Genomic DNA, 12,979 nt, shown 5'->3' with positions numbered 1-12,979 from the left:
TTATAACATTTTTTTGATTTTTTTGTGGTATAAAAAGTGACCAAAAATACACTATTTTGGAATTTTTCTTTTTACGTGCAGTTTAATTAACTATATAATTTTATAGTTTGGACATTAATGCACATGGCAATACCACATAAGTTTATATTTACACACATACATATATAAATTTTTTTTTTTTTTTACATATATTTACACACACACACACACATTATATATATATATATATATATATATATATATATGTTTACACACACAAATATATACACACACACACATATTATACAGTATATAGGAAGAGGGGTGATACAAACCTTTATTAGGGAAGGGGTTAAATGATCTTTATTAACTTTCTTTTCACTTTTTTTTTTTTTTTATAGTTTGGACACTTATGCACCTGGCGATACCACAAATGTTTATTTTTATGTTTATTTACACAGTTATTTTTTTTTATGGGAAAAGGGGGGTGATTCAAACTTTTATTAGGGGAGGGGTTAAATGATCTTTATTAACTTTTTTTTTCACTTTTTTTTTTTTTTTTGCAATGTTATAGCCCCCACAGGGGCTATAACATTGCACACACTGATCATGGCATAGCATTGATCAGTGTTATCGCCGCTTGACTGCTCCTGCCTGGATCTCAGGGAATGAGGAGGCAGGTAGAGACCCTCTATTTTTTACTTTAGACGCGGCAATCAACTTTGATCGCCGTGTCTAAAGGGTTAATAGCGCACGTCACCGCGATCGGTGACGCGTGCTATTAGCCACAGGTCCTGACTTTTATTAGCCACCGGGACCGACCTGTTGCAGGTATGCCCAGCGTCCTTAAGGCGTTAACAGACCAATCAATAACTTCAGGGGCTAAGATGGTACAGAACATTTTTTCCTATGAATGTTTACTTTTACTTTAAAACCTTCTTTTAACCCCTTAAGGACTCAGGGTCTTTAGTTTTTTCCTCCTCACCTTTTAAAAATCATAACCCTTTCAATTTTGCACCTACAGACTCATATGATGTCCTTTTTTTTTTTTTTTGCACCACCAATTCTACTTTGTAATGACAGACATTTTACCCAAAAATCTACGCCTAAAAAAATATAAAAACCATTGTGCGACAAAATTTAAAAAAAATAAACGCCATTTTGTAAATTTGGGTGCTTCTCAGTCTCTATGCAGTGCATTTTTTGGTAAACATAACACCTGATCTTTATTCTGTAAGTCCATGCGATTAAAATGATACCCTACTTAAATTATATAGGTTGATTGATTTTACTTTTGGAAAAAATCATAACTACATGAACGAAAATTAACACATTTAAAAATGTCCTCTTCTGACTCCTATAGCTTTTTTTTTGCACAGTGATTTTTTTATGGTATAAAAAGTGACTATTTTAGACTTTGAATATTTTTTTTCGTGTACGCCATTGACCGTGCAGTTTAATTAACAACATTTATGCAAGCGGCGATACCACATGTTTATATTTATTTATTTTTACAGTTTTTTTTTTTTAATGGGAAAAGGGGGGCGATTCAAACTTTTATTAGGGAAGGGGTTAAATCATCTATTAACTTTTTTCTTTCACTGACGGGAGTCCAACCACAACCATAGGAAAGAGGCTGAGGAGAGAGAACAAGAAAAAAATAAAATAAATAAAATTACAAAAAGCTGAGACTCAGAAGGCAGATACCAGAGGCACTAGAATGGGACGAAGAGAGAAATAAAGCAAAACCCTTGTACAGTCCCGAGCGCACGAAGAACCCGGCCAGGAAGGAGGCTAGGGCAAGGTGCAGCCGCCGATCCCCTGAACCAAGAGGCCAAGGCTCAATCCACAGTCTCAAGACCACCCCACGAAAAACTGGGTGGAAGAGAGAACCCAAGAGTAAGCAGCATAGCTAAGAGAGTGCAAGAGCGTGCAACAAGGGACTACGCCCGAAGACGCGCAAATCAGCCAGACTGGGCAACCAAGACGACCAGCAGGCTCTCTACCCTATATTCCAAGCCCCTCCTACACCGGAGGGAGTAGAAGAAAAGCGGGGAAAGCAGAGCCATCAGGAACACCAGAGCCCCCGTCCAGAAAAACAGAGAGTCCGAGATCCAGCAAGAACTGGAGGGACCCTGTAGTCCTAAACTAAGAGAGGCGGAGAATCTGTAATTGTAGGAAACACTCCAGCTGACGAGGACCTAGGCTAGGGCAGTACATGGAGCAGCTAACAAAGACAGCCTCTCGCAGGGAAACGACAGAGAAGAGCGGGACCGGAACCCTGCCAAGGCCAGAGACAAGAACCCCCCGGAAGGGTGGAAGCAACAGTAAAACCACCCCGGAGAACGAGGCATGGAGAGGCCACCTGGAAGAGAGCCTGCAAGGCAGAAAGCTGAGGGAAAGGGACCTGAACGCTAGGGAAGAATGAATAACCCAAGGGAAAATAGCGGCCAAACTAAAAAAAAAATAAAAAAAAATAAAAATAGAAAAAAGCACCGCTACCCCCAAAGCCACCCGCACTCGCAGACACAAGAAACCAGGGGATAGACAAAGATGATCAAGCAGGGGATCCCAATGGTCGGAACGGATAAAAAAAAAATGAGGGCAGGAACGAACAAAGAAACCCTCCAAGACCGGGAGGCCAAAAGACAACGGCTGCAAAAACAAAAGGCTGGGTAAACTACAGTAGGAAACACGCAAATGACTGGCAATGGAAGGCCATAGATAAACCCCCCCCCCCCCCCCTATTTGTAGGGAGAAAAGAGTGGGTGCCAGCACCATTGAGTGCCCTAGGATTACGCAGGGTAACCCACTTGTTCCCTCGCACTAGAAGCCCATACCACTTTAAATCAATGGGACATCACCCATGTAAGCGGCTGTACCTGCTGAGACACGATGTTTGGTTGTCTCCAACCGGTAGCGGGGGTCCAGAATTCAGCTACAGATGTGGCGGAGCACTCCCCCATGAACATTGGGGAAAACTGGGTGCATGGAGGGATGCCCACTCGGCAACACCCACATGCCGTGATGCGGCAGACAGCACATCCTCCATGGACATCGCAGAGGTCCAAGAACAACAGGCAACTCTGACATAGCAGGGTACCAGAGCCGCAAACATCATAACCTCCATGGATGGAGTAGAGGGTCCATGGTACACCAGTCAACTCTCACCCACAGTGGAGTACTGGAATAGCAGCTGTGGCAGATATCCCAACCTCTATGGATGGTGTAGAGGGTCCATCGTACATCGGTCATATCTCACCCAGAGTAGAGTACTGGAATAGCAGCTGCGGCAGACTGCACGTCCTCCATGGGCAGTGGCCACGTCACAGAACCACCCACGAGGAGGCTGCAGAGAGTCCATTACCCACACAGGGGCACCCCTTTCGTCACTTCACACAGGAAGTGTGGCACCGGGACTGCAGTAGCGGACAGGGCAGATTCTGTAAAGGTAGTTGGTGGTGAAGGGAACAGGCAGACCGCTGCCAGGCTAAATGTTACTCCCTGAGGGAGGATAAGGGCAGTGTGGTGAGTAATGCTGCTTACTACACAATAGAAAAGCTTGCACTGAACAAAAAGTTCCATAATAAATAATAACATGAAAAAAATATAATATATATATAGCTGGTTCCGGTCCTAAAGACTGAACCTCTAGCAAAACTGCATAGCTCAGCGAAAGCAAAGGAACAGGGGCTAAAAAAAGCACCTAGTGCGGACATGAGGTCTGCGGCAGATGTACAATGCACAAGGGCTTGTGTTGCAATACTCTGACCAAAAGCCAAACATTCCAATATGTGGGATGCACCGAACCAGCAGAAACTGCCCTATCAGTCACACACCTAGGGAGACAGAAGCAAGCTTCAAAACATGCAATGCATTGATTGCATACACTGAACAATGCTATGCCATAGCATTGCACTGGTCAGTGTTTTCAGTGCTTGATTGCTTTTTTATCGCTTTTTATACATTTTTATGGTATAAAAAGTGACCAAAAATACGCTATTTTGGACTTGAATTTTTTTGTGAGTACGCCATTGACTGTGCGGTTTAAATAACAATATATTTTTATAGTTTGGACATTTATGCACGTGGTGATACCACAAATGTTTTTTTTGTGTTTAGTTACACAGTTTTTTTTTATGGGAAAAGGGGGGTGATTCAAACTTTTATTAGGCGAGGGGATCTTTATTAACTTTTTTTTTTTACACTTTTTATTTTATAGCAAGCTTCAAAAGAGCCCCCAGTTCTGAAAAATCCAATCAATATATGGTTCTAGAATAGGGGATGTATCGGATAGTAACTGATTAAACAAATACTACAAGAAAAATGCCCTAAAGGCATACTAAGAAGGCAAGGCACCTGAGGGAAAAAACTCCCAACTGCAAAACAGACAGGAGCAATAGGAAGGGCCAAAGGAAGAACTACGTATCTGTAATAACTACTTTAGACCACTAGACGGGAGCCTTACACTCTCAAAGAGAAAACAGTGCTGAAAACAATTCAGTATTCAACCACTGGAGGACGCAGAGCGCCCCTTAGAAGCCTTGTATTTTTTTTTTCACACTACGCTCCCCTCAGAGCGCGCAGCTCCCCGTAAGAAAAGGCACACTATAGAAAACACGCCTGGTGCTACCAAAAGCTGGCCTAAAGTAAATGATGAAGCTGGGGGCAAAATTCAGAGCACCCGCGGGCCGCCCCCGGCCGCACGTACGGGGAAACGGCTACATGAATGGAGCGCCAGCCACCTGGAAAAGTGAAGGCGCACTACAAACCACGCCTCTCCCCAGCAGCCGCTTCAGAGACCAGGCCGGGACGGATGTATGCTGCGGCCAGTCTTGTCCCCACTGCTGCACTGCCCAGACACACAGGAGCGAAGACGCTCTGCTAAAGACGATCCAGCCGGCAAGGTAAAAACACGGGGCCAGCTCACTGAGCTTGGCCGCAATACGGTCTGACAGATGCGGCAGGAGCAGGGGGTGTTGGGGAGAAATTGCTGCAAGGGTTAGATTAACAGACCACTAGACTGTCCCCTTCACGTGGCGCCAGAGGCCATGAGGGGACCGGCTCAGCACAGCCATGTGTAATGGCGGATAAGGAGCTGTGCACTATAAAAAGGGGGACCGCTGGAATGAGCAAAAGGGAGAGAGGGGATGAAGTTCACACTCGCCCACGCAGAAGTCTTCAGTCAGCTAAGGCCGTGCTGCCTCACGCCAAGCTGCCATAGCTTTCCATTCTTCATTTATTTATTATCATCATCATGGCTTCTAGGCTTAACACTGTCGCTTTACCACAGCTTTAAAGTGTAGCGCCATTTGAAAAAAAATAATAAATGACATGTCACAGACACATAAAACGTTTAAACCCATCAGGGTCTCTGTGCTTAGACCCTCCCCCCCACTGATGAGGAGAACAAGCAGTGTGCTTTATTCCCTGGCTCTCAGCGAAGACAAAGATCACTAAGAGCCGGCAAGTATAGTGTGCTACTTTTATTTTTTTAATTTTTTTTAATGACAGGTACACTTTAACACACACACACACACACACCTGCTAAATAATCTTCCTTTAAAATATATACACAAACACCAATATGACTTACTAAGTCTATATCCATTGTGTCAAAATCCATTCCTTCGTTAAGATCTTCAATTCTGCCCTCTGATGACATCATTACATCTTCAACAATTGGTTCTTCATCATCTTCCATTAACCCAGGGTTGCGCCGTCTTAAAAGAGAAAAGAAATTGTGTGAATAGTGGCCCAGACTTATCAACCCAAGACAAAAAAGCAATTAGCACCCCCCACCCCCCCAAACACACACACACACACACACACACACACACACCATAATTACTAAGGCAGCCAGGGGCTTTTTCCAGGGCTTTGGAGGAGAATTATTAAAACCTGTCCGGAGGAAAAGTTTCTGAATTGCCCATAGCAACCAATCAGATCGCTTCTTTCATTTTTCAGTGGCATTTTCAAAAGTGAAAGAAGCCATCTGATTGGTTGCTATGGGCAACTCAGCAACTTTTTCTCTGGAAAGGTTTAGAGAAATCTCCACATTTGTGCCTACTATAGTAATTCTGCTAATACAGCAGGAGTACCAGCAGAGTACCAATTTAAGTGTAAAATCCTATGCAATAGAATAGCATTGATCGTTGTTGTAAGCAATCAAATGATTGCTTAAAAAAAGTCCATTACAGGGACTAGAAAAGTGTAGGAAAAAAATAAAATACAAAAAAAAACCTTCCCTAATAGAAATTAAAATCAACCCCCCACACTTTCCTTCAATTTCAAATAAAAGAATGTTAAAAAATGAAAGTATTTGGTTTTGCCCCATGGGTAAATATCCAAACTATTCAAAAATATAACATTGTTGGCCACATGGAAATCTGTCTTTTTTTGTTTTTCGGTAAAATATAAAAGGTGTAATTACAAAAGTACAATTGGTCCAGCAAAACACAAGCCCTCATAGGCTCTGGAGACATATATTATATATATGGCAAGGAAACTAAAATGCAAGGCAAAGAAAATAAATTCAAAAATTGGCCCAGTTATCAATGGTTCACCAGGCGTTAACTTCACAAATTATTTCTTACATGGCATGTTGCAGATTAGTCCGCAGCTTCACATAATTCATTGCTGCTCTCTCTTGCTGTTGTCTTGCTACCTCCTCTTGCTGTCGTTGAGCAAGCATCCACGTTACCTGTGTACTAAACACAATTTCACGCAGGCTAATGTTATCATCAGTCTTGCTTTATAACAATTTATGTGCAGAAAAAAAAAGCAATTCAACGCTTAAATAATTTTATGACATATACCGTAACTTACTTATAATCAATGGCAGGTTGGTGATGCTCCGGTTGCATTGGGTAAACTGGCATGTAGCTTTCTTCTGGCCGCAATCGTTTGGGTTCTCTCATGATTGTGGATGTTAGTTGTGGAGTTTGCATCATGACTGGTGTATTCATTGTCTGCTCTCGGTTTAGCCACATACTATCACTGCTACTACTTTCTTCAGCTAAAATTTAAAGAAAAACTAATATATCTATATGTTTGTGTATAAATTTTATCTACACATACATAAAATCACATGCATAAGACCTCAAAAACGCAATTTAATACAATGTGTACTCGTGGAATACCTTCTGGTATTTTCCGTTTGCCCGTTGCTGGTTTTGTTTTTTTACTTCTTACTGAAGAGCCTCTGCCACTCATTCCACTCATAACAGACATAGTGTCATCATCTCCTCCAGCTAATAAAGAATTTCTATAAGACATGAGTGGTAGCCAGACATCTTCTCTTCTAAGAGACATCTGAAATGTCATAAACTTTTCCAAATACGCGTATCTATTTAAGAAAAAAAAACAAAAAAATAAAATAAAAAAAAAAAACACAACATTAGCATTTGCTTTGAGCGAAACCCCAAAGGGATGTTTTGTACACATTAGTTTACAGTACAAAGAAATTACTATTATACGTCACTACTTACACTGTTTTCTTGTCCTGTCTTAGTAGTTTGGATGAAAATTCACTGAGAATGTCAAGGAAAGCCATGTTTAGAGGTGGGTGGATCTCTCCTTGGGGGCTTGGCTCTTTAAAGGCAAATTCTATGCCATCCCTACAATATAAATACAATACATTTAGATTAAAAATAGTACAAATACTATAAAAATTAACTGCTCCTTTTTACTCAATCATTTAACTTTCTAAACCTCTATACACTACACGTTTAAGCAACTAACAGATAAATTACATTGAAGTACACCAATAATATATTAGTAAAATATTAGGTGACTTGATGCTAAGATCATGATGATCAAAGATAATTGGGCATTGTTTCAGACAACATCAATCACATTTAGGAAAAATAAGGACAGCATATTCCCATTTTAAATGGCTGCTTACAGAGGACAGATCTTGTAGTAATTGAAATTTAGGTCTCAAGCCTTGTCTACAATGAGGCATCATTTGACTAGACAGTCTGGACAGTAGCAACACTGCCTAGCAGCAAGCCATACTGCCCGCTGATTAAGCAGGTATGACTAAGTGATGTTTCGACCAAGTAACAACAGGCATACAAAGCTTAGAGGTGCACAAGCCATGAGAAATTAATTCTACAGAGTTTTCTAAGAGACCGAGAGATAAAAAATAGCTTTTTATTTAAATTATTTTTCCAGTTTTTGCAGTGGGATGTCTGCTGTATATTGCTGCAGCTGATGGCACTGGAACTATTCCTGTGCCATCCAATGAAAATACACCACAATTATGATGTAATGTTATTTTTTATGTTCTTTTACACAGTCACCACAACCTGATACACTAAAAACGTAAAAATGCATTACAGGAAAATAATGCAATTTTCTAACATGCTTTCCGTTTCCAATGCCTCACAGTTTCTACTCTTTATCAGTAAATGTAAAGTGTGGGAACAGGCCACACAAGGTCATGAACCCACAAACATTGTCTCTCTTAATAAAGCACCAACAAATTATGTTACAAATGGTTAAGGGTTTATCTAAAACAAGTAAAATGAAGATGTGATTACTTGTGTAACATTGCAATAGCTTCTCGGGTTTTAAGCTGATCAAGTCCAAAGGTTAAAGCAAAGCGCCTTGCAAGCTCTTTTATGCCAGTGAATGTTGGTGATGAACGGTCGAAGTTATAGCTGTGTTCCTGGATCATCTCATTGAAAAGCTGTGCAAGATGAAAAAAAAAAAAAAAAAAAAAAAATGAATTAGTGCGAGCAACCTATCCACTAATAGTTTCAGTGAGACTACACTAACAAGATATTCTATTAGAGAATGCTTAGTAAAGGATTATGAATTACAATACACTACTATGCAAAAAAAACATTGCAATACTTTCAACTTTACTTATGCAGACCAGGTATTTTAGACACCTTCTTAAACTGTACTCCCCACACCTGACATTTAGGACATATTCTAACACACTCAGGACCCATACCCATCTGAAAAACAAGACAGTGACACCACCTCCCCCCCCCCCTTTAAATTTACATTCTCCCTCCATATTGGCATACGTCAGAATATATTTCCTAGAAATAAATATATTTAGTTGGGGTATAGCTCTACCCTAAACAAATACTGAATAGAATTCCATTTATACTGGATTGATAAGAAATGTGTATGATTGTTACATAATTTTTTTTCTTCATTATTGTTTCTTTAACCCCTTAAATGGGCACTGTCATGAAGTAAAAAAATTGATATGTTGTAGTACTAAAGTACTACAACATATCTCTAATATACTTTAATAAAAAAAAAAGATTTTAAACAAGTTTAAAATCACTTTTAAATTCGGCCACTAGGGGTCGCCCTCCTAGTGGCCGAATGCATTCGGCAGTGACGTCACTACTGAATTTCAACTCATTTAAGCCTGGCAATGAGTCGAAATTCAGGCACTGCGGTGCTCGCTCGAGCCTGTCAATCAAACAGGCGAGAGCGAGCAAGCCGATAGCTGGGGCTGCGCGCATTGGCCAGCTCCACTGGCCTCGTCCACGGCCCCACCCGCCCCCGTTACCCTGTCCCTGTGCCCACGAGCGCGATCGCTACCATCACCGCTAGCGGGGTCCCTGTGCCCACTAGCGGTGTCACAAGAATCCCGTGCGCGGCTCTGTTCCCTGTCAGCATTCAGGGAACAGATTTAAAAGCCTTGCGCGCAGTACTACGCAAATAGCGTAGGGCTAACGCCAGGCTCCTAGCGCTGCCTACGTTAGCCCTACGCTATTTGCGTAGTGCTGCGCCTGCGCAGTACTATGTTAGCCGCGCGCAGGGCTTTTAAATCTATTCTCGTGCCCTGAGAGCTGACAGGGACGGGAACAGAGCCGCGCTCGGCATTCTTGTGACACACCGCTAGTGGGCACAGGGACCCCGCTAGCGGTGATGGTAGCGCTCGCGGGAGGCACTTGTGACACTATGACACTAGACAATAGGGTACCTCCAGCTGTTTCACAACTACAATTCTCAGCATGGCCTTACAGCTAATAGCAATCATGGCATGCTGGGAGTTGTAGTTGGGAAACAGCTGGATGCACCCTATTAGATAAATAACTCATGCATAGACTATGTGAGGGCGGAAGCAAGCGCCCAGCAACGAGTCAGTGACGTCGCGCCTGTTGGGAAGCGCTGCTTCCTGCCCTGCTTTATAGAGCAGATTTGGAAGCCCTAAATCTGCTCTATTAAAGAGATTAAAACATTTTTTGAAGCCAGGTAGGGGGTTAGGGCTAGATTACTACTAGGTAGGGACATATTAGATTATATAGTACTTGGTGGGAGCTACCCTTTAAGGGTTTTTCTGTTTTTGCACTTTCGTTTTTTCCTCCTTACCTTTTAAAAATCATAACCCTTTCAATTCTCCACCAAAACATTCATATGATGGCTTATTTTATGCTTCACCAATTCTACTTTGCAGTGACAATCATTTTACCCAAAAATTCATGGCAAAACGGTAAACAAAATCATTGTGCGACAAAATCAAAGAAAAAAATGCCATTTTGCAACTTTTGGGGGCTCCCGTTCCTACGCAGTGCATATTTCGGTAAAAATGACACATTATTATTCTGTAGGTCCATACGGTTAAAATGGTATATAGGTTTCATTTTGTCGTACTTCTGGAAAAAATCATAACTACATTTAAAAATGTCCTCTTCTGATCCCTATAACTTAATTTTTCCACGTATATGGCGGTATGAGGGCTCCTTTTTTTGTGCCGTGATCTGAAGTTTTTATCGGTACCATTTTTGTTTTGATCGGACTTTTTGATCACTTTTTATACATTTTTTTTAATGGTATAAAAAGTGACCAAAAATACGCTTTTTTGGACTTGATTTTTTTTTTACGTGTACGCCATTGACCGGGTGGTTTAATTAACAATATATTTTTATAGTTTGGACATTTACGCACGCGGCGATACCACATATGTATATTTTTATTTACACTGTTTTATTTTTTTTATGGGAAAAGGGGGGTGATTCAAACTTTTATTAGGGAAGGGGTTAAATGACCTTTATTAACACTTTTTTTTTTTTTTACGCAGTGTTATAGCTCCCATAGGGACCTATAACACTGCACCCACTGATCTCTTACACAGATCACTGGCGTGTATTAACAAGCCTGTGATCAGTGTTATCAGCGCTTGACTGCTCCTGCCTGGAGGCAGGTAAGGTCCCTCCCGGTGTCCTGTAAGCGGTTTGGGATATCGAGGGAGCCGGCGGAGGACGTAAATATACGTCCTTCGTCGTTAAGGGGTTAAGTAGCCACATGTGTGATACATCTACCCGAGGATTGTGACTTTGTTGACAAAACCTGTAGCAAATTTCCCAAAACTCTGCAGCATGTGAACATACACTTGCTACAAAGACCTATTTGTGTATTAAAATATGTTCATCCTTCACAGGAAAAAATAAATAAAATAAAAAGCCTTGATCATTAATCCCTTCGTGACCTGGAGACTTTTCTAAGAAACATTTAATTTTTTTATTTTTCTAATGACAAAGTTATATTAGCACTTAAAAGTTGTCTTTTCAATGGTGTACTTAAATTTTATAATGTATCACAAACCCAGAAAAAGGAGATTTTTATTTACTTACCGTAAAATCTCTTTCTCAGAGGATCCATTGGGGGACACAGACCGCGGGTGTATGCTGCTGTCTCTAGGAGGTGTGACACTATGGGAATAAAAAAAAGTCGGCTCCTCCCAGCAGGATATACCCGCCTCCAGGCCCTGAGCTAATCAGTTTTAGCTCCAGAGCAATAGGAGAGGACCGACAGGTCAAAAGACCCAAACTGTCCGAGAACCAAAAGAAAAAATACAACTGAACACACCCTCGGACAGAAAACCGAAGAAAACCCCAAAAAAGGGTGGGAGCTGTGTACCCCCAATGGATCCGCCGAGAAAGAGATTTTACGGTAAGTAAATAAAAAATCTCCTTTTCTCTATCGGTTCCATTGTGGGACACAGACCGTGGGACGTACCAAAGCCGTCCCTTGGGTGGGTAGATAAGCAGTCAGGCAGAAGACCGTTCCACTGCCGCCTGCAACACCTTACGGCCCAGACTAGCATCAGTCGATGCGAAGGTATGAACCCGGTAGAACCTCGAGAAAGTGTGCAAAGACAACCAGGTAGCCGAGGCCGAGGCTCTGTTCCGGAGAGCCCAGGATGCCCCAACAGAACGAGTAGAATGAGCCACAACCCTGAAGGGAGGAATCTTTCCTTTACAGCGATAGGCTTCCAAAATCGAAGATCGAATGCATCGAGAAATGGTGGCCTTGGAAGCAGGTTGTCCCTTACGACGACCTTCCATGAGGACGAAAAAGGAATCACACTGACGAAACGAAGTAGTAATAGAGAGATAGGACCTAACAGCCCGAACCACATCCACTTTGTGGAGTAAATGTTCCTTAGGATGAGAAGGAGCGGGATAGAAAGACGGGAGGACAATGTCCTCATTGAGATGGAAAGCCGAAACCACCTTAGGCAAAAAGGAAGGATCTGGCCGGAAAACAACCTTGTCCTGGTGGACCACCAGAAACGGAGAACGCCAGGTGAGAGCCACCAATTCAGACACCCTCCGGATGGAGGTGATAGCAACAAGAAACGCCACTTTCCAAGAAAGGAGGCGGAGAGACACCTCTCCAAGGGGCTCAAAGGGTGCACCCTGGAGGGCACTCAGAACCAGATTCAAGTCCCAAGGGGGAGAGGGTGACCGGTAAGGAGGGACAGCATGCGCCACTCCTTCAAGAAAGGTCCGGACATGAGAATTAGAAGCCAGAGGATGCTGGAAAAGAATAGAAAAGGACGAAACCTGAGAGACAACCGCAGTTCCAAACCCGACTGAAAAAAGGAGAGAAGACGGGGAACGGAGAAAGTCACAGGAGACAGGACCTGAGCTTCACACCAGCGAAAATAAGACCGCCAAATACGGTGTTAAATTTTTGCCGAGGAGGGCTTACGAGCCCTGAGCATGGTGTGAATGACTTG

The 12,979-nt window shown here is 42.1% G+C and overlaps 1 protein-coding gene across 2 annotated transcripts in view; it reads right to left on the bottom strand.

Annotated features, from left to right (window-relative positions):
- Window positions 1–12,979, bottom strand: part of STAG2 (STAG2 cohesin complex component) — a 181,899-nt gene that overhangs the window by 5,743 nt on the left and 163,177 nt on the right. For both annotated transcript variants that reach the window (XM_056541470.1, XM_056541469.1), the window contains exons 28-33: window positions 8,526–8,674; window positions 7,470–7,598; window positions 7,122–7,327; window positions 6,808–6,997; window positions 6,576–6,689; window positions 5,576–5,702 (exon numbers count right to left, since the gene is read on the bottom strand). In XM_056541470.1, coding sequence (XP_056397445.1) covers window positions 5,576–5,702; window positions 6,576–6,689; window positions 6,808–6,997; window positions 7,122–7,327; window positions 7,470–7,598; window positions 8,526–8,674 — 915 coding nt within the window. The remainder of the gene's footprint in view (window positions 1–5,575; window positions 5,703–6,575; window positions 6,690–6,807; window positions 6,998–7,121; window positions 7,328–7,469; window positions 7,599–8,525; window positions 8,675–12,979) is intronic.

The sequence above is a fragment of the Hyla sarda genome, chromosome 9 (assembly GCF_029499605.1).
Source record: "Hyla sarda isolate aHylSar1 chromosome 9, aHylSar1.hap1, whole genome shotgun sequence".
In the NCBI taxonomy this organism is placed as follows: domain Eukaryota; kingdom Metazoa; phylum Chordata; class Amphibia; order Anura; family Hylidae; genus Hyla; species Hyla sarda.
The sequence above is the reverse complement of the archived record's forward strand: the minus strand, read 5'-3'. Positions and strand labels throughout refer to the sequence as shown.